We start from the raw sequence: 27,644 nt of genomic DNA on the forward strand, positions 1-27,644 counted from the left end.
ACTACTTGGGGTGGGGGGAGCTTTTAACTATAAATTTTTATCCTTCACAAAGTAAACGCACACAGTCCTGAAGCCCTAAAGCAAGAAGCGACACACCTGTCCACCTGTGGGTCACTACAAAGGGATTTTCGGAACCAGCCGTGTAGGGAGAGGCTGCGTTTCCTCCCTGCGCAGCACAGCGCGTCGGCCTTTCAAAACCAGCTGTGCTTTGAGGAGAACTCGCTCACGTACCCTCTTAGCCACTAGTGTCTGCAAGGAGGCAACCATGCTCTCACGCTGAAGCAGCTTAGGCTTTGTGAACAGGGCGCATTTCAAGAGCACGGCGAGTACCAGACAGAAAGAAACAAACTGCCCAGCAGACTGGAGCCCTGAACACTTGGCAAGATCCTGTAAATTCAATTTGGCTATCTGTAAGCTAGATTGTGTTTTAATCCTAGAAGTGCTAACCTTAGAATTTGAAAAAAAAAAATGAACACATTTAAATTTAGGAATAATCTGGGTTATTCTCCCTGCTACTGAAAGCTCTGGGTAATGCCTAAAAACAGAACCCACATTCTAGAACATATTAACTCTGTTTATGTCCTTTGTCTTTACCTGAAGGCAAAAAATAAAATCTGTGTTCCAGTTGTCCTCACAAGTAACTGCCTAATGCCTCCCAATAGTCAGCGGATCATTACAGTGTATAAAAAAAAAAAACTGATCATCTCCTTAATCAGTGCTGTTCTCGATAAAAAGGTTAATTTACAAAAATGTAAATATTCAAGACCTAATCCAGCTGTATTTTCTGCTTTTGCACCACAGGTTGAAGGATATTTTAGAAACAAAACAAAAAAATGAAACCTGAAAGCCTCAAAATAAGCTAGATTCACCTTACCTCTTCCAAAGGACAAGGAGTAATTTGTGTGTGTAAAGGAGTCCAAACACATGACCAGCATCTGCTGGGAAGTCCCTTATTTCTCCCAAATCTTCACAAAATAGACGCAGGGGTTTCGAGTCCACGGTTCAAAAACCCTGCGCACCGAAGCCCGAGCTCGGGGGCTGCAGCCTAGCACTCCGTCTCCTTGCTGCCCACACGGTTCTGACGCTGCAGCTTGAAGGACGCGGCCTTCTCGCTTCTTGTGACCGGACGGCCCGTGAGGTCCTCAAAGGACTTGGCGGCTGTGCTGCTGTTGGGGAAGGGGTCCTTCTCAAAGCCGTCCTCGTCCACGTGCGAGTCTGTGCTGGGGTCCTCCTGGATCGTGTCCATGCGCTGGTGCTCCAGTTTGGGTGCCGCAGGCATCGACGGCGGGACCGGGGCGGCCTGCAGGGGCTGTGGGCGGCCGGGTGTCTGGGGCGCGGGAAAGGGCTTGATGATGCGGACCGAGGCCGAGTCCATGCTGCTCAGCATCTCCACGTTCTGCAAAGACACGGAGCCAAAGGCGGTCCAGGTCTTGCAGCTCCAACCCTCCCCACCAAAAGGCGGTCCGCTCCGGGCCCCATGACCGCCCCACACTAAGGAAAGCATGAGGGTGAGGCCCCCATACACCCCACAGGTCCTGACAATTTGCCACCTGAAGACCCAATCCTATCAAGTAAGGATCCCAGAAGACAGGAAAAGTTCTCAGAACATTAACGTAGGTCAGTGTAGACCAGCTAACTTGGGGCTGGGGGTGGGCGGGCGGGCCGACCCACCCTTGAGTTTAAATCCATCCACACAACTCGTCAGAGTTCCCACGTAGATCCTTCCTGCCAGGAAGGACCTACTACCGCAGAGAGGGTGCAGCCCTGCAGCCACAGAGGCCACCAGCCCCCTGCTGGGGTGGCCCTTGCTGGGGGCAGGGGGTACCTACTGCCAGGGTGGGCCCTTGCTGGGGTGGCCCCGGCTCTAGCAGGGGCTCTGAGTGACTGCCTGGCAGTGACCGTTTCCCAAGTACTTACGCTGGGGTGGAAGAGAGACAGAGACTCATACTGCTTATCCAGCTTCTTATCCTAGAAGGAAAAGGAGCAGGAAAAGGTCATTCTGACAATTCAGAGGCTCCTCCTGCGTGAGGAACCACCTCAGAACAGGAGTGTGGCACGTGTTAGCAGCTCCAGTAGGGGACAATTTCCTGCACAGACTTTCAGAGTCCTCCCACCAGCGCACAAGTGTTTTGGAGTCAACAAGGAACTAGTCAAGAAATGCTGAAGTGCAGTTCTTCTGAGAGACTTCCCCAAAGGCATCTCCCTGTGTGCTCAGGGGTCAGACCACGAGGGCAGCTGCCGGGAATAGGGACGCTGCGTGCAGTCTCACCCAGTCCTGGCCTCAAAATGCCCCAGCCCGCCATGGCCGCTACACTCAGCTGTTTCCAGAGTTCCTGTGGCCCAAATTCCCAGAGGAACTGAGCCTGAAGGCCCTACACCATACTTCCGCAGAAGGCTGGACACGTGGCTCCACCCGCTGCCCCGGCCCCTGCCCGAGGAGAACACGACAATGGACAAGGCAGCAGGTGGAGTCTGAGAACCTAGGCCTGGCTTCCAGTCCAGATGCCATAACAGTCTGTGGTCAGCAACGAGGCGCCACCCTCCCTCCTCTCTAGCGGCTCTGCTCCAAAACCAAGGGTCAGGCCTCAGTCCACGATGGTAACTTTCAATGCAAACAAAGTAGGTCAGCCTCACAGGTAAAAACAGTAACAGGTGGCACAGTCGGCCACCTGTCAGAGCTTCGACCATGTCACCCTAACACAGCTTTGCCTTGGCAGGGCTGCCCCCCAGATTGCCCTCCTCGCACCCACCGCGCTCACCACCCTGAGGAACAGCTGCTCGGTGAGAGGGCCCGGGCAAGACTGACTCCAGAGATAGCTGTGCTGGAATCTTCCAAGTGCGCCCCTGAGGGGACATTGCCTAAGCACAAGTCTGGAAGCCTGGGTCCCATTTCTCATCCCTACAGCAGACAAATCCCCATTTTCCCACAGAACCAAGGTGAATGGAGTCATAAGAAGAGTTTTTTTAAAGTCCCCAAGTTTATCTATCACGTGCAGTTCGTTAGGGAAAGCCCTATTCACCCTGTTGGCTGTTATTTATCTTGAAGGAGAATGATAAAGATTGCTCCCTCTTATCAGACAGGAGGATCTGAGCACCTCATATGACAAGGTCAGGAATCTATATGCTGAGCTTTGATTATTTGTTCCATCATAACAAAGCCTAAAATGGTCATTTCAAAGCTTCATTCAGACAGAGGTCCTAGACATCCAGTGAAGCAGTCTCAGAAGTAGAACAATCCTCAAATTATATATGAGAACAAATATCCACATACAAAAAGCATAATTTCTTTTAAAAAACAATTAGCAAAAAAAAAAAAAAAAAAACTATTCACAAAATAAGCTTTCCTAGGGAATAACCCCCACAAAATGTCATTGGAAACATCAGGTCAGGTCTTGCTAAGAACAAATTTTATCTTTTTCAAAAGTAGTAAGGTTGGGAAAACTTTTTAAGACTTTACGTATTTATTCATGGGGGGAGGGGGGTGTTCAGGGGGAAAAGCATGCTTCCTGCAGAGCAGGGAGCCCTATGCAAGACCCAAACCCAGGACCCTGAGATCATGAATCATGACCTGAGCCGAAGGCAAATGCTTAACAGACTGAACCACCCAGGCACCCAGATTTGCCAAAATGCTAATAAAATGTCTCACTACCTACAAGTTGGTGACTTACCACGCAATGGACAAGAATGCTGAAGGGGATCCAGAATATCAAGGAGAAAACCAGGACAGAACCTACGATGTTGTCTGCTAAAAACTTCCCTGTGAACAATTCCAAACAGCAAATATTTTGATCAAGTACTTTAGAGATTCAAAATTAAATGCTCTTGGTATACTATCGTGGTGTCAGATGCCACACTGCTGGCCAGGCGACGCTACTGACGCAGCACCTAGCACCGTGTCACCCACGCCACATTGGACCACCGCCCCTCAGCCCACACCCCAGCCCACGGGTGCCATTCCACACAGAGCCCTGACCTACTTATTGACAAGAACACATCACGTCACAATGCTCAACACAGTCCCTGGAGGGGTGGGGTCAGGGACCAGCCACACAGGAAGCTACTACTCAAAACACGACAAAGTTGTTGCTATTGGGGCATTATTTTTGGGACTTTATAAACCCTGCAAGACAGAAAGACCTCGTTGTTTCTGCAAAATCTGAGGCCCACTTTTAAATAAATGATGCTTACATCATACAGGAGTCAGATTTACAACTTATGGGACTGAGCCATGCTTATGGTGTCGGGTGTTCATTTTTTAAAGAAAGAAGCCAATATTTTGACAAAGGATTGACTTTCCTTGTCTGAAAATCTGTGCATCCACACCACACAGGGGGAGAGCTGGGAATCCATTTTATCTTTGCTGACAAAGTTGTTTCCACAAAAGCTGTGAATATTTCCATCTGCTGTTGCAGTATTAGAGCATATTAATCTGAAAGCACTTTTCTCATGTCATCACTGAAATCGGCTCAGGTCTAAGCAATCAGCCATCCGGGGAAATCACCTACCAAAAGTATTGATGCTCAGCTGGTCAATGAAATCCCAGAATCGCTCGATGACATCCTGTACTCGTTTCTCACATTTGCCCTATGAACAGAAAACATACAGTATTGCCCCTACAAGCGCTGCATTTAGAAGCAACACGGCTGCATAAAAATAATGGACACGAGAAAAGCTACAATAAACCAAACATGCAGGGGACCCATTTTTTGACGCAGGACCTAAGAAAGCAGGATACACTTGTCATTGCCACCTACACAATTAGTCCATTTTTATAAGTAAATTTAGAATCACCAGGAAATGAAACTTGAGAAAACCAATTTTGTTTAAGACGGGGCACTCTAGCAAGGGCTCTACTGAGCACACACACAACGGGAACAGGAGCCGCCTAACTACAGCCAGACAAGCCCGCCGAACCCCTTTAAAACCTCCTCCATGATTCTGCAGGAACAAAATGTGTTTCAGTAGAGAACAAGAGGGTCTGACGAAGGTGTGTCGAGCCACCTCTAGGTCTTTGTTATATCAGCTCTGATTTCAAAATCGAAACCTGCAATTTTGCCATCTTAATCAATTTTACAATTAGTCTAGGAAACCAAGTAATTAATGCTGACTGCCTAAAATGCACCTTTATCTCAAAGGGCCCCCATGGTCCCACCAAGTCCTGGGACTTAGGGTCCCGTGCTCTGGAGGGAGTGCTCCAGTGTCCCAGCCCTCCGGGGTCACACCCACACGCTCACCCAGACAGCCGGGCACACGCAAGCAAACAGTGGGTTAAGGAGGCCTGGCAACACGCCTGCCATCAGCAAAATCAAGTCTTTACGATACAAAAGCTGCCCGTCTGGCTGTTACGGAAAGAGCTGTACCTAAGTAGATACTCACATTCATGTCACAAAAGCCCACCGTACAGGGCTTTCCTTTCCTCAGGAATAAGTTCTTTTGTTCAGCGTCCACGTAGGGCACACACCGGCCCGAGGGGTCCCGGCAGCACACCTTGCAGGAGTTGTCCGTCTCTGAAACAGAACCAGCAACGGCGTGGAAGGCTGGGGTTCTGCTCCACACATGGAGCTCCTCCTTCCCTCTCTCCTCCCACCCGGCTCCCAAGCTCCCAAGCTCCCAACGAGGAAGGAAATGCGTAAATGCGCGTTTGTTTTTCATTTCAATAGCAAACTATTCCTCATTCACCCCAAGACTAACTTCTGAGTTCATGCTCCTGGGTCCTCAGGCCACAAGGTAAAACCAATTTACACCAAAGAGTTTCCTTTAACAGATTAAGAGCCAAATTATTCTACTTATGATACTAAATGTTTCCCTTCATCCTTTCTTCTTACACTGATTTCAACCCCTGGCTTCTATTTCAAACACACCCTTGGGGAAGCAAGGCTCCAAGGAGAGCCAACGCGGCCTGCGACAGAACAGCCAGGGGCAGATCTGAGGGCGCCACCATGTGACGTGAGCACGGCAGCCACACGGCCAACCGCCCACCGCACGGGGTCATGGACACAACCAGGCACCACATAACCCTCAGGCACACGGACCGCCAGCAGCAATGCCCAAACAGTAACTCGGGACAGCACGCGACCCAGAGGAAGTCCAGATTTACACCTACTTGGGAGAAACTGAAATCAACTACAACACAAAACAAGCAAAACCATTTTTGTGGGAAAAGAAAAACCTTTTCATCATTCACTCATTGATCCAGTATTTCCTGAGCATTTGCACATGTCTCTCCAGGGCATCCCAAGCCTCCTGCCACTCACTCAGGAAACTGCTTATTTGGAACCTACTGTGTGTTTCCTTCCATGTTCACTTGTTCCCCCCGGTGTACCCCATGGTACACACGGTGAGTCCCCAACCTAGTGGTTCTGGACTTCTGGGTTGTTTTGAAAGCAAAAGAACTCTCCTGAGGTGAGGTGGGGTGGGAAGCCTGGAGCCCGGTCAGTCCCTGCGGCCCCTTCTCAGACCCAGGAGTTCCAAAAACAGGAGGAGGAAACCTAAGGACAAGTGTCTGAGAGACCAGCATGTTGTCACCAACATCACTAAGCAAGGCCCCTGCCCCAGACATCTGGCAGGAAGCAGAGGGCAGCAGGCTCACCCCTGGTGACAACAGCAGATACTCTGACACACAGGGTCAGATCCTGGAATCTGCCCTCTGGATGACGTCCTGAGGGAGCGTCAGAGCTCACTGCCAGGAGGCTGCAGATGGCTCCTGCTGCACTCATGGTGTCTAAGACATGGGGGGGGGGGGAGGCGGGGTGGTGAGGACAGACCCCCATTGACCCACTCACAGCAACAAGATCCCCTCCTATCCTGCCCCTAATGCTGCCACATGGTCTGAAAATGCAGCAAGAAGGAAGACCACCACGACATTTCAGACAAGCCAGGATCTGAATCCAGAGTTCTCACAGACCACGCTTCCCCTGCCCGGGTTCTTGCCACTGTCCAGCCAGCAGGGGCCCCTGCTGGGCCCTCAAAGGGAGGAGACTGTGAACAAAGATCATCTTCCCTCCTGCTGCACGGACACAGCACGGACATGTGCTCACCATTACATGCACAGGACTCCAGGTGCTGCTCCCTCTCACAGAAAGGAACGCACTTCCCATCTTTACACTTGCCGAGATCCAAGCACACGGTGTCATCTGCAGCATTTCCAGGAGGCGGGCACTCACTGCTGTTACCTGGAAGCACACAAGAAGCACACAGGTCACAACGAGTCACACGGCCACCAGTCCTACAGGGCAGGCCTCTGATTCCCAGAGTCGGCACTGCACGGGCCAGGCCAGGTACCCAGCTCGGGGCAGTGGGGGTCCCTGTGCTCCCAAACAACCCCTCAGCGACTATTTAACATTTTGCTTCTACCTTTTTATTGTGAAACATAACTCGATATAACAGAATATATACATATGTAATACGTACACGCTACACAACAAACATTACAGCCATTACTTGGACTGAAATCCAAGCTCTGCAGGAAGGCTCAGGGCAGCAGCCAGCCGGGCCCCTGCGGCCTCCCCAGTGGCCACTTCCAAGCCCTCACCTCAGCCGGCCTCCAATTTCTTCACCTAAGAGCTCTGCCCTCAGAACCATAACATACTCTCTTCGGTCTACCTGGAACGCTCTCGTTTCCACCATGCAGGGTGGCTGGCTTTTTCTCATCCTTTAAATCTGGCTCAATAGTCTCCCCCAGACCCCCTCAGGCCCCCACCCAGGCCTCTAGAGGCCCTTTCACCCCATTGTGCTCCACTGCTATAGCTACAGTTCTCTCCTTCAAGCACACATTTTGCAATTTACATCTTTTTTTTTTTTTTTACGATTTTATTTATTTATTCATGAGAGACAAAGAGAGAGGGGCAGAGACACAGGCAGAGGGAGAAGCAGGCTCCATGCAGGGAGCCTGACATGGGACTCGATCCCAGGTCTCCAGGATCACACCCTGGGCTGAAGGAGGTGCCAAACTGCTGAGCCACCGGGGCTGCCCACTTTTTTTTTTTTTTTTTTTTAAAGAAAGCTCCATGCGCAGTGGGGAACCCAGAGCTGGATTCAAACTCATAACCCTGCAATCAAGACCTGAGCTGAGATCAAGAGTCAGGCACTCAACCCGACTGAGCCACCCAGGCGCCCCTCCATTTACATCTGAGTAACATCTGTGTTTTTGGTTCCCCCGTCACAGACTGGTGAGCTCCACAAGAGCAAAGATCAAACCTATTAATCAACTTTTATCCAATCCCTATCACACGCCATAAATACGCTGCAAATATTTCAGTGAATCAGTGATTCTTCCAGCCAAAACAAAAGCCACAGAAGGAAGGATGTTAACTTGAAGTGAGAGGATGGAATGAGGGGCTCATTCTGGAACATGAGCAGTATGCACAGTTAAACATGATCACAGAGAACTATTGCATGAGAATAGCGGATGGTGACCAGAGCTGGAGGTCTGACCTTTCACCTGACAAATAGGACCGGTCCACGGAGTCCGAAAGAACTCAGACTTCAGTCAGTGGAGCAGTGACACCGAATTTAAGGAATCTGCCCTGCCTCAAACAAAATGCTTAACATATATAAGGAGATGTTCAAAAAGGAGATTTGTAAAGGAGATACCTTTACACTCTTCAGATTGGCAAAACAATTAAGACCAGCAATTCTACTCCTCCACGTGCACCCAGGAAACTCTTACAACACCTGACAAAGGCATGGGAGATGGACTGTCCTAGTCCTACCTGCAGTAGCCAGAAGATGTAAGCAATCCAAGTCAACACTCAGTGAACAGATAGTAAAAGACAGTAAATAACACAAGTAAACTCAGCAGGTACCCCAAACAACGAACTATGTACAGACATGGATACAGACAAAGGTGGCACAATAGGGAGAATTCATAAAAATACTGCATTGAGTTTAAAAAGAGATCTAAAGTAGAGTATTATCCTAGCATGTTAAAAACACATATATATGGGCAGCCCAGGTGGCTCCGCGGTTTAGCGCCACCTTCAGCCTAGGGCATGATCCTGGAGACCCAGGATCAAGTCCCACATCAGGCTCCCTGCATGGAGCCTGCTTCTCCCTCTGCCTGTATCTCCCTTTCTCTCTCTCTCTCTCTCTCTCTCTCTCTCTCTCTCTGTCTGTCTCTGTCTCTAATAAATAAATAAAATCTAAAAAAAAAAAATTAAATAAAAAAAACATACATACATAAAATAACACTATATTATCTTTCAAGGAAATACACATTCCCAGGCAAATATTAAACACATTATAGTGCTGCCTATAAGAACAACTAAGTGGACGAAAAGCAAGAAATAAGCAAGTAGAATGGGCCTGGCACCAATGGTAAGTGTATCTCAATCTAAGGAGTTTGATTATGAAGGTGATTTTCATGTGAACAAAATACAGTGTTGTCTCCAACACACACATACTCACCTGAGCAAAGTAGCCCAAGAGAAGCAGCACCAGGGGCACTCACCTGTGCAGTAAGACACGCCTTTGCAAGTAGCATTAATAGCCTCTTGGCACTTCTTCTGGGCGGTCTCGAACTGACAGTTTTTACAGCAAGGACTGTTCCTGTCACTGCAAAGGTAAAGCAGACAAAGATGGTTTGAGTTAAATGTCAGCTCCACAGCAAACACTACAGTCATATCACAGGGTCCTGAGGATGGCAGAGAAGGCCTCCTGGCCAACTGTCCCGCACACTCAGCCTTCCTGGGCGCCAGCCCATCTACAGATGCTCTGTCCTTCCTACTACAGCAGCCGTGATGCAGAGAGTAAGTACACAGAGATCCAAGGGAGGGACTCATCCTTAAAACATCTTCATGTCCTTGGTTTTCATTAACTTAATACAGTAATTTTTTTTTAAGGGATGGGGGGTAGAAGACAAGGGCTGCAAGGCCATCAACAGTGAGCCTGCCTGATTTACAGGCAGCCAGAGTCCTGGTCCCCATCATATTTATGACAAGTGAGCACGCTACATGGTCAGACCTGCTACCCATCATAAACCCAACTTTTCCCTTCTATGCTGAGCCAGGCACTGGTCAGAAAAATGGAAACACAGGCACCTCCTAATTTGTACTACTTCGTCTGCATTTAGTTATGCCACTAAATAGTATTCTCCAACACTATTTTTTTGCACAGAAACACAATAATTTAGATCTCAGGACTGTCATCTGAGTGTGTCTAATATCTTGTTACTACAAAAGAATGCAGCCAGCAAAATCCTCATTAAATCACCTCTGTGTTTCCTTAGAAAAGACTCTCTGAGCTGTGGGATCCTGAATCAAAAAGTATGTAAGATGAGGGGATCCCTGGGTGGCTCAGCGGTTTAGCGCCTGCTTTTGGCCCAGGGCGCGATCCTGGAGTCCCGGGATCGAGTCCCGCGTCGGGCTCTCGGCATGGAGCCTGCTTCTGCCTCTCTCTCTCTCTTCTCTCTACTATCATAAATAAATAAATAAATCTTTTAAAAAAAAAGTATGTAAGATGAAAGACTTTGTAACATAAAGTCACACTGTGTTCCAGAAAGCATTTTTCTTGCTGTAAAGGACAAAAAGAGATAAACATGCACTCGCCCACGTGCACACACCCTTCACCTGATGCTCAGGCACTCACCTGCACTGCACACCTGCCCTCAGCATACAGTCGCTGCTACAGCACGTGTCATTGTTCAGGTACATGATGCCAGGATCGCACTCCTCTCCTTCATCCACCCTGGAGTTCCCACACACTTTGTTGCTTCGCTCTTGAAAACACTCCTGGGACTTACTTTCGATGGTCTTATAGATGGACTGTTTACTGCAGTTTGAAAACATCTTAAAAGAAAAAAAGGCCACAAAGGAACCAAATAACAATAAGAATTCATTCCCATGGAGTGTTTATGTTTCTTGCCTAGAGACAAACTCTTACTGTAACAGCCACAATCTGAGCTACCGTGGAGGAATGTCAAATTCCATCACTGTCACCTCAAAATGCCAACTAAACAGAATCAAGTTATCTCTGTCAGGAGGGTACTCAAAAACTGGTGTGAATTTGGTTAAGAGCCTAAAATTCTCCACAGGCAAGCTATACAAACACTGAGGCCATACATCCCAGTCCGTCCCATCAAGAGGACCCAGTCTGGCTCCCCCAGACTCCATGCTGTCCTGTCCCCAGGCATGACACCCTGCACCAATGCAGTGACAGTAAGAATCAAGCATACCACTTGATCAAGCATCATCTTCCTGGACATAATGACTCAGGGATGCAAAACACAGTCTATCTCTGATTTACCTCTTCTTTTCCCTGGCTATGTGTACGAATGACCCATGTATAAAGCTTCTAAATAAAAAAAAAATAAATAAATAAAATAAAATAAAATAAAATAAAATAAAATAAAATAAAAAATAAAATAAAATAATAAAATAAAATAAAATATAAAAGAAAATATAAAATAATAAATAAATAAATAAATAAATAAATAAATAAATAAATAAATAAATGCTTCTAAATAGATGGACACAGTAAGACGTATATTACATACAGCCTATTAGATAAAAATACGAATTGTTACCTAAACATTCACATGGGTCTCCAAGATTTTAAGTTTCTTTGAGATTTCTACAGTTGATCAATGTCCCAAAAGAAGCCTCTACCCTTGCTCCCCCACCTGCAATATAGAATCAAGGAAATGGTCTTCTAAATTTGGGGATTTTTACCAGGAGCTCTGAAATGGAGTCCATTTTCCAAACCATCTGAAATTAGCCAGAAAGGGAGTAAGAAACTTGAAAAACTTATCTAGCTTTTTTTTTTTTTAAGATTTTATTTATTTATTCATGAGAGACACACACAGAGAGAGAGAGAGAGAGGCAGAGACACAGGCAGAGGGGGTAGGCAGCTCCCTGCGGAGGAGCCCAATGCGGGACTCGATCCCAGCACCCCGGGATCATGACCTGAGCCTAAGGCAGACTCTCAAACACTGAACCACCCAGGGGTCCCTTGCGTAGTTAGTTCCTGAGGCAGGGTGTCCACAAATGCTGCACATTTGCTAAAATGGCTTCACTTTTGCCCCAGAAAAGAGCCTCTGAGGAGCAGAGGCATAAGACCCTCTATAGGTCTGTGAATCAGATACCGAAAGGATTATTTTTGGAAAGATATCCAGACACCCTAAACAGACATACTAACTGGGCTTTTTTTTTTTTTAAAGCACCTTCCATTAATTCTATATAAAGAGATTTATTTATTTATTTATTATTCATAGACACACACACACACAGAGAGAGAGAGAGAGAGAGAGAGAGAGGGGGGGGGGGGGGGCAGAGACACAGGCAGAGGGAGAACCAGGCTCCATACAGGAAGCCTGATTCAGGACTCGATCCCGGGTCCCCAGGATCACACCCCAGGCTGCAGGCGGCACTAAACCACTGTGCCACCGGGGCTGCCCTATAGTAAAGAGATTTAAGGGGTCTAGTTATTTCAGTCTAGGCCTCCGGCAATTAGAATCTGCTGGGTTTATTCACGAGCACTGCAGATTCATAAACTCAATTTTAGCAGTTAACTCATGGGAGATCAGACACTAAGGAATCAGAATTCACACGGAAGCAGTAAGAATCCTCCTCACTAACTTACCAGAGCCATACCCTGAGCAGGGCTCCTGGGCAGGGCTAACGGGACTGTGGTCTCCATGTTCCCTGAAAACCTCAGTCGGGTCTTCTCTTTGCACCCTTCCCACACTCTCTCCTCTTCTGCTAACAAACCCTCCTACGAACTCACCCACCTTGTGCCATCTGATGACAGCAAGGCCCAAGGCAAGTCACTTCTCAGCAGCGTTATCTGTGGGAGGTGCCAGGCCCTATCTTTCAAGGTCAAGGAAACCAAGGTGCTTTAAAATCTACTCACAAACATTTTAATTAAAGAATTCATTTAAAATGGAGATTAGGGGCAGCCCTGGTGGCGCAGTGGTTTAGCACCGCCTGCAGCCAAGGGTGTGATCCTGAGACCCAGGATCGAGTCCCATGTCGGGCTCCTTGCATGGAGCCTGCTTCACCCTCTGCCTCTGTCTCTGCCCCTTTCTCTGAATGAATAAATAAATAAATCTTTTTTAAAAAAATGTCAATTAGAAGATGCTCAGTGTGTTTTTATAAGAAGATTGATATTTGGGTAAACCAAACTAATAGAAAATACACTAAATATGATGTGCTTGGGACAAAATAAATAAATGGATAAATTTTTCTTTTTTGATAAACTAGCACTTCCTTTCCTTGTCTCTCCATTTTTATTTAAATAAGCTTCACGCTCAACATGGGGCTTGGACTCATGACCCTGAGATCAAGACTCACATGCTCTACTGACAGAACTAGCCAAGTGCCCCAAGAGTTGTGGTTTGTTTTTTTTTTTTTTTTTTAAGTAAGCTCTACGCCCAATGTGGATAGACTGGCACTTCCTGAATTTAAAAGAAAAAAAAAAAAAAGGGCTCTGGCCAGGCACTGTTCTCCTTAGGGTGTCATTACCAGGCCATGGAAGAGCTCCCAGGGAAATCTCACTTAGAAGTTTTAGAGGAGGGATCCCTGGGTGGCGCAGTGGTTTAGCGCCTGCCTTTGGCCCAGGGCGCGATCCTGGAGACCCGGGATTGAATCCCATGTCGGGCTCCCGGTGCATGGAGCCTGCTTCTCCCTCTGCCTGTGTCTCTGCCTCTCTCTCTCTCTCTCTTTCTCTCTCTCTCTCTCTCTCTCTGTGTGTGTGTGTGTGACTATCATAAATAAATAAAAATTTAAAAAAAGAAGTTTTAGAGGAAAAAAAAAGAAGTTTTAGAGGAAGAGTCTGCAAAGTAAGACAGTTTCCCCCAAAGTACTCACACCATCCTAACAAAGAAGCAAATGACTATAGAGTGCACTAATCCTATAGCCACGAGCCAAATGTGACTATTTTAGTTTCTTTTCTCTCACCACATATTTCATACTACTATAGAAATGTTCACACATCTGCAAAATGGACAGAATGTATTGTGAATACCCACATGCCCCTCACCAGCTTCAACAATGATCAACTCACGGCTTCATAACTCCTCTGCATGCTCACTGCTTCCTCTTGGCTCCCACACTGGCTAGTGGTGGCTGTTATTTATTTACTAGCTTTATTAAGGCATATTTTACATACCACAAAATTCACCCATTTCAAGTGTACAAGTCAGTGATTTCCAATGACTGTAAATCAGCCTATGGACATGTTCTTGTCCCAATAAGGTCCCTCATGTTCTTTTACAGTTAACTCCCATTCCCAGCTCCAGCCCCAGGCAACCACTATTGAATTTAAACAGAGTTTTACACCGGGACACCTGCACCCCGATGTTTCTAGCAGCAATGTCCACAGTGGCCAAACTGTGGAAGGAGCCTCGGTGTCCATCGAAAGATGAATGGATAAAGAAGATGTGGTTTATGCATACAATGGAATATTCCTCAGCCATTAGAAATGACAAATACCCACCATTTGCTTCAACGTGGATGGAACTGGAGGGTATTATGTTGAGTGAAGTAAGTCAATCGGAGAAGGACAAACAGTGTATGTTCTCATTCATTTGGGGAATATAATTAATAGTGAAAGGGAATATAAGGGAAGGGAGAAGAAATGTGTGGGAAATATCACAAAGGGAGACAGAACATAAAGACTCCTAACTCAGAAACGAACTAGAGGTGGTGGAAGGGGAGGAGGGCAGGGGGTGGGGGTGAATGGGTGACGGGCACTGAGGGGGACACTTGACGGGATGAGCACTGGGGGTTATTCTGTATGTTGGTAAATTGAACACCAATAAAAAAATAATAAATAAATAAATAAATAAATAAATAAATAAATAAATAAATCTGAATGATGGGAAAAAAATAAATAGAGTTTTAAAATAATAAAATAAACAACTTAAAATCCAGTTACTTGGTCTCCCCGGCCACATCTGGAGTGCTCAATGGCCACCTGGGACTAGTGGCTGCTGTATTAACACAGAATGTTTCCGTCATCCCAAAACCTTCTACTGAATAGCACTGAGCTACAATGTATGTGCTTAGAAATGCAGAGACAGGGGCGCCTCAGTGGCTCAAGTCGGTTAATTGTCTGACTCTTGGTTTTGGCTCAAGTCGTGATCTTGGGGTCATGAGATCAAGCCCAGTGTCAGGCTCTGCATTCCGTAGGTGTCTGCTTGAGATTCTCTCTCCTCCTCTGCCCCCTCACCCCAGGTCTCATACACACACTCTCTCTAAAAATAAATTAATCATTAAAAAAAGAAAAAGAAGAAAAGAAAAGAAATGCAGAGACAACTCTGAAATGAAGAGGAAAATTCAACCGGGTATGTGACAAGTTGGAAGAGTACACAGAAGTGAGGCAGGCAAAGCGCCTGAGGTGCAAGTCATCAAGCAAAGGAAAAATAAAACTTAAGGTACAAAGCAAGAGGGGAAGAGACTGTTTATACATAATAGCCAAGGAAAAATATGACAAAAAACACGAGAGAGAAACCTCCTAAAGCAAAGCCAGAGAAACACAAGAGTAATCCTTTCCTCTAGCTCCTTGCCAGCCTTTAGAGAGCCATGCCCCCGCCTGAAAAAGGAAATCAGGAGAAATACTTCACAGTCTTTCCTGGTTAGGGTCAGCCCTCTCTAACTCGGCAACACCTATGTTCTCCTCATGAGGCTTTGTGCTGCTTAACCTCAAGTGAAATGCACAAACCAGATGCCTGTGAACAGTTTCAGCTCAGACTCTATGAATCCATCATAGCTACTCTTGAAGTTTCTGCAGGAGTCTACGATATCCCACGGGACTAGCGTACTCTCAGAAACCCCCACTAGCAAACTGTTCATTTATTTACTCAGCAAATGACTATGTGCTAGGTACCCCTGCTAGGCACTGGAGACAGCTGTGAACAAGATAAGTGAGGGCCTTTCCCATGGGAAGTTTATAATCTGGCAAATTATGTATTTTGTTGCTAAAGTTTATGAAACATGCAAATTAAGTAGAGTTAAAATGAATAACAGCTTGTATAAGGAACGACATGAAATTTTTAACTTGCACAGACCCTGCCATCTAGAACTCTAACACGAGCCATTGCTATCACTAATTTTCCATATAGCTCAAATCAACACAATTGACTTTAATAACAGTACAAATGATAGCCTTAACCAGATTGATGGACCACATTTCACTCTAAAACAAAAAAACCAAGTTCGACAGTACTCTGTAATTTGCAGTTCCATCCCTGGAATGGAATGCTTTTCTGTGCTCTCGTTATAATTAAACATAGCCTCTTTCTTTCCTAACCTAAAAAAGCTCCAAAAGATACATACCTTATTGTTCTCGTGATCTCCACTCACAGCTATGGGATACATAACATATTTTCCGCCCTGGTCCTCATTTGGAGCACATTCCGCTAGGCCATCCGGATCATGTTCTGCTCCAAAGTTGTGTCCCAATTCATGAGTTGTAACCAGGTCAGCTTCCTTAAGGATCACGCAAAGAAAACATTATTTCTTAATATCCAACAATCAGCTGCTTTGGCCAGCCACACCCTGCTTTTCTTAAATGGGATCCTGATAAATGGGATCAACAAGAGGATAGTGGTTGGACTACGGGAGTTGGGAGTGTCTAGACTGAAGGGCCCAGCACAGTGGGATAAAAAAAAACTACACCACTTATAACATCATAGCCAAACTACCAGTGTAGCAGAGGCCAGTATTTCCTATCAATATCCATTCTCCCTTCTTCCTTAAAAAATCCTAATCCTGCTCACGTTGGCAATGTACTCTACTAAAATAGCCATTTTCCCATATTTCCTTGAGGGCAGGTCAGTCACATGACTGAGTCTGTCCAGCAAGACATAAACAGAAGCCAGTGAGTGGGACTTTGAGTTTTTTAGAAGGGACAGACAGGGCTCTGTCCCTCTTTCTGCAACATAGAGGAGAACCATCTTGTGAGCAGATGAGAAGCATGAGGACAAAGGCTTGTGCTCAGAGGGGCTGAATGAAAACTCTTAAGATCCTGGCTCCCTGAGAGCATCACTATGTTGCCATAGCTACCCACAGGATGCTATCCATGACCTTGCTGACTGAGGCTAATACACCTCTTATTTATGAATAAGATTTGGATTTTTAGTTGTATGGATTTGCTGGAATGTGCCTAACACATTCCTAATGGATACCTGGGCAAAAACAAGATCCTAAAATCTTCTAAAAGAAAAAAACAGGTCACATACAAAGGATAAGAAATCAGAAAGACTGGAATGCCTGGGTGGCTCAATGGTTGAGCATCTGCCTTTGGCTCAGGGTATGATCTCAGGGTCCAATATCAGGCTCACTGCGGGAAGCCTGCTTCTCTCTCTCTCTCTGCCTATGTCTCTGCCTCTTTCTGTGTGTCTCTCATGAATAAATAAATAAAATCTTAAAAAAAGAAATCAGAGGGACTGGGACGCCTGGGTGGCTCAGTGGTTGAGCATCTGCCTTCAGCTCAGGTCATGATCCGGGGTCCTGGGATCAAGTCTCGCATCGGGCTCCCTGCAGGAAGCCTGCTTCTCCTTCTGCCTATGTCTCTGTCTCTCTCTGCCTCTCATTAACTAATAAATAAAATCTTTAAAAAAAAATCAGAATGACTCCATATTGATTCTAACATTAACACAAAAGACATATTCAAATATGTAAAAATCTCAATTTTCCTCTCATGTACCCTTTTCTTAGGAAGCTCCTAGAAGATACACTACACCAAAATGATGGTCTAAATCAAGAAAGAGGAAGAACAAGAGGTCCAGGAAATGTGAGTTTGGGGAGGTCTTCAAATGACAGCTACACTACAGGATTGGGAGCCACATAGCCTGCAGAGAAAACCACAGGGTGAAAGGCTCCAGAAGTGGTGTCTTCAGGAAAAACAACAAAAGAAATCTCACAGGTAGCTTTTATCTTTTTCTTTATATTTTTTATTTTCCCATTTCCCACCAAACACATGTATTTTTTTAGGCAGAAACAAACAAAATATGTATTACTTTTTTTATTTTTTTTGTATTACTTTTTAAAAAGATTCCTACATAAATATATACAGCTGGGGTTCTACTACAATAAAATCAAAATCTATCCTTTTAAAAAACATGAGAACATACCTTTGTAAGGATGGTTTTACCATAATTTTTTGTGCTGGTCAAACCACTATTCAAATAGATATTCTTCTTTCCAATTGGACTATAATAAGCTAGAGGACAAAGGAAACAGTGACAAATCACTTATTTAATACAGGATTACCATATAATCTAATCAACCTGCCATCCCCACATAACCACACAACAAATGGAAAACTCACCCTTTGGGCAAACACCTCCATGACTGTTTGCTCTGGGAGAACCAACATACGCTAACCCAAGAGTTCCCATATCAAAATCTTGATACGTAAAAAGATGTGCTAGGCAGACTTTAGATGCTTCTTCAGCTATATCAAAGCTAAATTGCTTTAAGAAAAAAAAAAAGGATACTTAATTAGATTAACAATTACATCAGACCAGAAGTTTCAACCAGACACTGGAGAAAAACACCCTATGACTGACTGCAGTTCTGCATCAGCAACCACCAAACTGTGCGGCACCAAACCTCCTCACCTACATTTTCACCCACCTATATAGGTAGGAAGTGGAGTGCTGTCAAGTCAGGGAGGCGGTAGGATAGGGAAGAACTTGGGAGCTTTTTATAGCAGTTCAAACCCAAGAGGGCTGGTGTGGAGCTGTGCAGCTCAGCCCTGGGGATATTCCAAATCTGTAAGTCTCCGTGCTTGGATACTCCTTCCAATGGATGTCAGCACCTACTACCCAAACAGATTCCCTCAAAAGTATTTCGAGGATTTTATGGGCTTTGTATATGTTTGGGTTGTTTTTTTCTAAGTTCATTTATTTTTAGTAATCTCTACACCCAACATGGGGCTTGAACTTGCAACCCTAAAATCAAGAGTCTCATGCTCTTCCAACTGAGCCAGCCAGGTGCTCAGGGTCTTTTTGTTTTTTTAAGTTTGCCTTGGTTTTCCAGCCTCTGGAACCATAAAACATAAATTTCTGCTGTTTAAGCTGCCGGGTCTGTGGTGCTCTGTTACTGGCAGCCCTAAATGATTAGTACCCCAGCCAAGCCTCTTTAGAAGTGAACGGTGCTGTCTGAACCTCTGGATGTGGCAGTGGATCACAGCAGATTAAGCCACACAGAGTACTCTACACATTCAGCATTCTTTGGATTTCAACCTGGATAAAGAATTGGTAATATCCTTTAACTCCATTCAAGCTTTGAAAACTTAATTTTTGCCTTGTGAGACTGATGAGCCACACTGTGCATGGACTAACCCATGGAAATTATTAGATAAATAAGTATTGTTATAAGCTGCTGAATTTGTGGTAACTTGTTGGAGCAGCCATAGGAAATCAATACATTTACTAACTTATTAAAAGATCACTATCAGGGATCCCTGGGCGGCGCAGCGGTTTGGCGCCTGCCTTTGGCTCAGGGCATGATCCTGGAGACCCGGGATCGAATCCCATATCGGGCTCCCGGTGCATGGAGCCTGCTTCTCCCTCTGCCTGTGTCTCTGCCTCTCTCTCTCTCTGTGACTATCATAAATAAATAAATTTTAAAAATAAAAAGATCACTATCACCTCACAGAAGGTCATTTTACAACAAAGCAATCACATACACAAACCCAAGACACTGAAATCTGTAGCAAAAAGGATCAATCCTACCCTGTTGAGGCAAGAATTATATGGCACAGAATGTTTAGGCTGTCTTTAGATTTATTACTAGAATACAGTCACAGAGGTTTTTAAATTCTATAGAAAACTTTCAGATCTCCAAGTTATGTTTCTACTAATAACTTTCATACTGTTTGACAATTACTGACCTGGGAGATCTACTGATAAATTTCAAAGAAACCTGAACAAAATGGTGTGCAAAAAGTGTCTATATTGGGTATATGTTTTCTGAAGTCTCAATACTTCAACAACTAGATTCTCAAAGATATTAAGGTCAAGAAGTACTGCTTTGTAGCATCTTTCGTTTTCAGAACTTTTTGGCCTATCTTGCTGTCTGCCCTGCTACAGGGGTAAGGTCATTGCTGGATTAGCTGGGGTGGGCTGCTCCTGGTTCTTAATTACCTTTGTCATCATACCCCTTCATTGAGATGCAGACATGCCCCATGTACTAGAAACCACAAAGGGTGCTAACAGCATCATATCCAGGACTCTGCCACCTACCTCCAGCAACATCTTCACATCCCAAGCATCCTTTTCTTCATTTGGGTAACTTTTTGCCATGTTATAGTGCCTTTCACCAGGTTTCACCTCTTGTGGAGACTTGAGAATGCGGATCTATACTTAAAAAGACAATATACTTAGAACACTTAAGAAAAAAGGCATAAGACTAAAGTAATACCACACTTCTAGCTATTCAAAATAAGATCTACCATTCTGGAAAAAAATGTTTTAAAACCAAAATTCCATAAAATTCTTCAGCTCTAATATCCATTTAAAAACAAACTGAGAAGCACATGGTATGGAAAACATGTATGTCAATGAATTATTTATCAATTTATAAATGTAATCCTCAACTCTTATTTCCTCTACATTTAGTTTGACAAAATGAGAACTTGGGTTCCACAAGCTTAAAATATTTACTCCAACTACAGTCAATGATTCAGAGACCCAGAAGAATTAGATGTCTGTCACTGCACTCCACAAAAAGATTACAAAGAACAGGAGCTCTTCCTTGTACATATAGTAAAAATTCACGTTAATCCCGCTTTAATAAAAAAGGAATAAAGGCTTTACTCCAAGGAGACGAAACGTTATTGACCAGTGAGCGAGTTTAGGGAAAAAAACAAAGCCATCTCAGCTCAGCCATTTCTGGCCTCTCTTCTGGATGTGCCTGCCTGGAGAGGGTGTATTCTGGTCTGTTCTGCTCTGCTCTGCCACCACATGGGAAGCTCACAGGGGAGGGCTCAGCAGCTTTGGTGGTGGGTGGTCAAGATCAATTCCAGGATGAAATAGGTGGGAAGCCCACTATGACTGCACATGTAAACCACACCCTCCAATCCATCCATCATCATTATTATAAAGCTGATATTTAATCTCCTTTACTGCACCTATTTTTCCAAGTGGTCCCAAGTTCTTAAGGCAAAGGGAGTTTTATCTATTAGTTCCCTAAAATTTGAACATGATGCAGCTATTTTAGACAAGTGAGGCAGCTTTCTATGTACCATAATGGAACAATCACCAACATACTCGCCAAATGAAAAAGCAAGGTGCAAAAGAGTAGAGCATACCACCATGTGTCAAATACACACATATACAGACACATGCTATACATGCACAGAATCTCTCTGGGACAGCACTTATGAGACTTGCGACACGGAGGCATCTCATGGGGAAAGGGGCTGGTGTGACAATAGGCAGAGGTTGAAGAGACTTACTTTTCACTGGCTTTTGTACCTTGTGTATATATTACCTATTCAAATAACAACTTAAAAGAAAATGCAAAATAGTAAAAGAATAGAAAAGGGAAAAATAATTCTCTTAGTTTTATACAAGTACTATAAAAGTTTAACATTTATAAAGTATAGTATGATGTAAAATTTCAAAAGTTTTGTTTCTTAATCTCTAAATCCTATACCTCAGTACCTATAAGAATATGGTTAATTAATAGAAAGAGCCTGGAAACAACAACAGAAAATAATTTACATATTAAACATCTGTCCAAAGCAATACCCAACTTTAGAAGTCTTTTTAATTAGTCTTATCAATTTCAAACAGTGTTTACTATGAGATATAATTAAGATGACATCAATAATCCATTGTTGAATGTGCTCTATGAACAGATTATAAGAAACCAGAAAATTGGGGGGGGGGGGGATCTACTGGTTCTAGATGTACAGATGCCCTGCCAATGTTCACCATATTTGAGTAAATTTTCTAAGGATTCAACAATATGTGCCAACACTGTAACTAAAGACAAAGCATAATCAAAAAAAAAGTAAAACAATGAAGAGGATAAAACCAACATAAATTCAGAGAAAGATCACAGCAAAAGGCGGCCTTCTGCCTACAACAAGCCTAAGAACAAAAAACTTCACATCTGTAAATAATTCAAAAATGCTATACAATTCACTGGCATGTCCACATTTTAAGATTAGAGTCGAAGATGAGTTACAAATACTTGCATCACATCACTCTGCAGAGTAACAAAAGCCACATCCACAACCAGTGGTAAATACCTGCTCTATCTGTATTCCATAACCTTTGAAACCAGCATTGTCCCATGAAGTGTTCCGATAGATGTCATCCACCCGGTCAATAAGCTCTATCTGTGTTTACAAAGGAAAGAGTGTGAGGAAGACATGTGTATAATTATCACTCTGCAACATAACATAAATTTTTCAGGGATTAAAATGGTCAGTTTAGAGAAAATACCACTGTAAGAGTTTCCATCAATTACAAAACTAGCACTAAGATGTTATCCCGTAACATTGGTGACACTAACAAAACAAATATTCCTAGCCTCAAGCTTAGAGTGTTATCAGAATCAAGAAGTGGTACAGTTCATCTCAAATTTTAGATTATCAATTGCATATGAACCAAACTATAAGTAACTTCTAAAATAGTTCAACTATAAAAATGAAAGTTAAAGGTCTAAAATAGTTCAACTACAAAAATGAAAGTTAAAGGTCAACCAATGTACCTAAAATATGCCCTTCTAAGAAAGTAGTAGTCCATCTCCACTCCATTTCTTGGCAAGAATCTGAAATGTCTTCCCCAGAAAGAGGTGAGGGGCAATGATGGATGCTGCTCAAGCTATCCCCAAACCTCACTGGGCAAAGTCCAGCCCCAAGGACTGGGCAGAGAGGGACAGAAGAGCAAACTCCCACCATTCCCCTCTCTTCTGTCCTATGATTTGGGAAGGGAGGTAAGGCAGACAGAGAATACTGGGGGAGAAGGGACAAGGGTTGATTCCAACTACAGAAGAACAAATGCTCATTGCCCACCTTTACCTCCAACAGACTGTTCTATTGTTCACCAACTGGCTAGATGAGGTTTGTTCTAGCAACTGTGAAGCATATTAGAGATCTAAAAACTGTTGTTTGCTTATAGTAAGTGTAAAACTAAGAAATGCAGTTTTTAAGACTAGACCTATCATCATATTCATATTTGTGGTATAATAAACAAAAAAGTATATTAAGACCCCCTTAATACAAAACTCACATTAAGAAGTAACTTTTTCAAGAAAGAATCTTTTACTTAGGAACAAGAATTGCAGTGACTTCACACACTACTCCTACTACCCTCATAATAAATTCTTTCACTTGACATTGGAAGGGGAGGGAAATAGGGGGAGGGGGGGACAAATAAAACACAGAGAACGGAAAATGCAAGGCAAGGAGAAAGGCATCTTTTGGGGCCTACACTCTGGGTTCATGAATAGTTGCATTCTCTTTTATTCCTTCAACAAAAACATTTCGTCAGTGCCAATTTATAACAACGAATGAGATCATACTCACAAAAAATGTCAATGAAAAAGGATTCCCTTGGCTTTTCAAATTATAATAGTAAAGGCTCAAAAACTCAGTGTCAGTACTTCTGTAATCTTTCTTTTTGAATCTTTGCTCTACAGTTAGTTATGACCATGAAAGTTCCACCTACTTCACATAGTTATAGTCCAACAATTAGCTATTTTATACAACATAAGCCAAAAGGATCATCTTCTCTGAAATATACATATAAGCAAAGAACACACAGAGGTTCATATAAATACTTTTTTTTCCCCACTCTGAAGCATATATTCACGAGTCACAGCCATTATAGCAGTGATGTTTTCAGAGTTCAACTGAATAGAGAAGGGAGGCCTATGCTATGAATTCTCCCTAAACCTAATATGCATAAAAATTTTAATGTGCAAAACATTAGTTCAAAGGTAAAATGGGTTTTAAAAAATTTGAAATTAGAATCTCTACAGAGTAATATAAGAACCTAAGAGAGCTCCCCATTATTTTAGGAAATAACAAGGCATCTGAAACATCTCATTTCATTACATTTCACATCATAGCAGTCTTCTCTTAATTGGAATTTCCCTACCTACCTCGATTTTTATGTCTAGTGACCTGATCCAATATCAGATACTTACTAAGTAATTTGTAGTTGTACTCTCTTCCCCTCTGCCCATGTATCTGTAAAAGCGATGATCCGCTACCACCAACAATTTACAGGTGTTCTTCAATGGGTTAGGATCAGCTCTTCTCTTCACCCGATGAACAAACTCTAATATGAATTTGTATGCACTATTAAATCAAAATTCATCAAAACAAGGAGTTTTTTTTATAGTAACACTTTCAATCTACCATATTTTTGAAACAAACATTATTTGAGCTTAGTATCCCTTAAAGATATCTTCACAAAAAACAATTTGGAGACCGAAAAGTAAAAAGTAATGAGGTTTTAAAATAGAATTCAAAACCAAGGAAAAAGGCCTCCTTCAGAAGGTTTTTAAAATAACAAAACTTTTAAAAAGTACTTAAGGTAAGACAACCATCTAGCTTATTGTTGGTCATTTTCTTCTAGAAGTTTACAAATTGTGCTCGCTTCGGCAGCACATATACTAGAAGTTTACCAATTAACCAAAGTAAGAGTAAAACCACCAAGATAATCAGACACTAAAAATTAGTTTATGGTAATAGGTCCTTCTCTCTATCAAATATCCAACTGAGGGGATCCCTGGGTGGCGCAGCGGTTTGGCGCCTGCCTTTGGCCCGGGGCGCGATCCTGGGGACCCGGGATCGAATCCCACATCGGGCTCCCGGTGCATGGAGCCTGCTTCTCCCTCTGCCTGTGTCTCTGCCTCTCTCTCTCTGTGTGTGTGACTATCATAAATAAATAAAAAAAAAAATCTTGGCTATCTTTAAAAAAAAAAATATCCAACTGATTATTTATATACTAAAATGTTAGCCATATTTTGTAAGTTTTCAAAAACGAGGACAGTCGAGTACTTCTCCATGATGGCTAGGTTTTTCCATGACCCTAAACTGATCTGTCACGGGGAACCTGCCTGGCTCAGTCAGTAGAGTGTGCGACTCTTGATCTCCGGGTGAATTCAAGCCTGATGTTGGGTGTGGAGATCACTTAAAAAATAAAATCTTTGGGGAACTTGGGTGGCTTAGTCAGTTAAGTGCCTGACTTTGGCTCAGGTCGTGATCTCAGAGTCCTGAGATGGACCCCCATATTTCAAGGTGTCTGCTTGTCCCTCTCTGCCCTTCCTCCACACTCGTGCTCTCTCTCCAATATATATATAAAATCTTTTAACAAAATATTTAATAAATAAATAAAAATAAAGTGAGCTGTCCCAAGACTGATAACCACTTTCTAAACAGTACAGACCTCTCTTGGTACCAACTAATTTCTCGTAAGCTTATCTAAAGATATTATTTTTCAACAGAATTTTGTTATTTCTAAATACCCCAAATAAAAACGCTTTCCCTCCTCTCCATACTCACTTAAACACTATATGTATTGTCAACCCTTCTTTACTATTTACAAAAAAAAAAAAAAAAATTCCCTCAGATTATTCAATTTCCCCTTTCTGTAGACTTTTTCCGAACTTTATTGTTATCATTATTTGTTTTCAATTCTCACAGGCAAAAGAATTAAAGACAATTCTGAATAAAACTCTATTTTCAAGTCAAATACTACATTTACTAATCAATTAACCATCTCTACTGAAGACAGCCATAATGCATGTTTGAAATAATTTCTTATTTGAAATATATTTTTAAGTCTTACCATTAGGTGGCTCTCTGTCTACCAGCCCTTTTGGAATCAACTCTTCATTATCCGCCTTTATATAACCACATACTTTTGGAGACTGTAGGCGTGAAACATTCTTGATATCTTCAGATTTATAAACTAACATTCTTTTGTCTTTAGTATCATTAATTAGTCTCCAAAGTGGCTAAAACAGAAATCATATAATTGAGACGCAAAATATAAGAATTCCCAAACAATCAATTTTTACAACATCCTTTGTTTTTAGATAACATTCATTTCCAGCTTAAGTAAACTGACTAGTCATTTTAACAAAAACAAATCATTTCAACTTTTCTCAGAGCTTCTATGCTGGCAAATAAATACATGGATTATTCACCCTTTGATTTTTATCTGTATTTGAAGAAAGCATTATTTTGTACAAGTTATGAAACCTTTTAGAAGATCCAGAAAAGGAAACGCAGAACCTTTTTCATTCATTCAAAAACATTTCTGTAACACCTATAGCATGCCAACCCCACTCCAGGTAATGACCTATAGCAACAAACAGGAGATGAGCCTTTGGTCCCTGCACCGTTCTTATTCCAGTGTCCTTAGTATCTTTTTACCATGAAGGTTTTATACACAGGAGAGAAGACAGAAAATTTGCAGTAATGTGCCTAAAACTTATTATACCTTTCAGGAAGAGCAGTTTTTTAAAAATCTTCACTTTCCCTATTGCAAGGTCACAGTAAATCAGAACTAACACATTTGAAAAGTCAGTCAAATCAAAAACAAAGTTCCAATAAGAATGCTGGTCTCATCCAAACTAGGCAGCTTATGAGCAAAGTACAAAAAGATACTGTGTGTACACACACACACACACTCTCATATTTTATATATATATATATATATATGGATATATAAAATCTCCTTCCATATCCATCATGAAAATGAAAATCTAAACCACAAGGACATGACTTCACATCTGCCAAGATGGCTGGAATCAAAAACAGGTCATAAGAAGTATTGGTGAAGATGTGGAGAAGTCAGAAGTCTCATATACTGTGGAATGTAAAATGGTGAAAATGTGGAATGCAGCCACAGTCTGGAAAACAGTCTGGTAGTTCCCCAAAAGGTTAAAAATAGAGTTACCCTATGACCCAGAAATTCCACTCCTGATATAAACCCCAGAGAATTGAAAATAAATGCTCACACAGAAACTTGCTCACAAATGTTCACAGAAGCATTATTTGTAATAGCCAAAGAAGTGAAAACAATCCAAATGTCCATAAAATAAGCACAATGTGGCATATCCATACAATAGAATATTTGGCAAAAAAAAGAAATGAAGTACTGACACAGGCTAAAGCATGGATGAAACTTAAAAATATACTAAGAGAAAGAAGCCAGTCATAAAAGATCACATATTGTGATTCCATTTATATGTACGACCAAGCAAATCTAAAGAGATCATGGATCAGTGGTTTCCTAGGGCCAGGGGATTTGGAAGCAAAGGGTGGTAGGCTGCTAGAGGGTACAGTATTTCTTTTGCAGGTGGTGAAAATGTTCTAAAATTGATGGTGGTGATGACTTCCATAACTAGGATACAGTAAAAGCCAATGAATTATATCCTTCATAATGGATATAAATGAGTGAACTGTATAGTATGTGAATTTTACCTCAATAAAGCTGTTAAATATAGTTGACTCTCCCACAATGCAGGGATTAGGGGCAATGACTCCCCCCCATGCAGTTGAAAATCTATCACATGTAACTTCAATGCCCCCAAAACAAATACTAATAGCCTACTGGCTAACCAGAAATAAAATCTCTTAAACAAAAAAAAAAAAAAAGGAAGGCTGCTAGTTTGGTCTTTGTTTCTGCTGTTAGTACTTCAGTGGAGGAGTAACCAGGGCCTGGGTTT

General features: G+C 42.9%; 1 protein-coding gene across 3 annotated transcripts in view; it reads right to left on the reverse strand.

Annotated features, from left to right (window-relative positions):
• Window positions 1-67: 67 nt before the first annotated feature.
• Window positions 68-27,644, reverse strand: part of ADAM17 (ADAM metallopeptidase domain 17) — a 48,001-nt gene continuing 20,424 nt past the window's right edge. For 2 of the 3 annotated variants that reach the window (XM_055327129.1, XM_055327130.1), the window contains 15 exons: window positions 25,757-25,925; window positions 24,108-24,241; window positions 22,204-22,293; window positions 20,189-20,302; window positions 18,268-18,412; window positions 18,071-18,159; window positions 16,272-16,424; window positions 10,585-10,784; window positions 9,449-9,552; window positions 7,038-7,172; window positions 5,377-5,507; window positions 4,506-4,584; window positions 3,669-3,757; window positions 1,918-1,968; window positions 68-1,396 (listed from right to left, as the gene is read on the reverse strand). In XM_055327129.1, the coding sequence (XP_055183104.1) occupies window positions 1,046-1,396; window positions 1,918-1,968; window positions 3,669-3,757; window positions 4,506-4,584; window positions 5,377-5,507; window positions 7,038-7,172; window positions 9,449-9,552; window positions 10,585-10,784; window positions 16,272-16,424; window positions 18,071-18,159; window positions 18,268-18,412; window positions 20,189-20,302; window positions 22,204-22,293; window positions 24,108-24,241; window positions 25,757-25,925 (2,034 nt within the window). In that variant the 3' untranslated portion in view covers window positions 68-1,045. Of the gene's footprint in view, window positions 1,397-1,917; window positions 1,969-3,668; window positions 3,758-4,505; window positions 4,585-5,376; window positions 5,508-7,037; window positions 7,173-9,448; window positions 9,553-10,584; window positions 10,785-16,271; window positions 16,425-18,070; window positions 18,160-18,267; window positions 18,413-20,188; window positions 20,303-22,203; window positions 22,294-24,107; window positions 24,262-25,756; window positions 25,926-27,644 lie in introns of those variants that run through there. The other variant, XM_055327131.1, reaches the window with a different exon arrangement.

The sequence above is a fragment of the Nyctereutes procyonoides genome, unplaced genomic scaffold (assembly GCF_905146905.1).
Source record: "Nyctereutes procyonoides isolate TBG_1078 unplaced genomic scaffold, NYPRO_anot_genome, whole genome shotgun sequence".
In the NCBI taxonomy this organism is placed as follows: domain Eukaryota; kingdom Metazoa; phylum Chordata; class Mammalia; order Carnivora; family Canidae; genus Nyctereutes; species Nyctereutes procyonoides.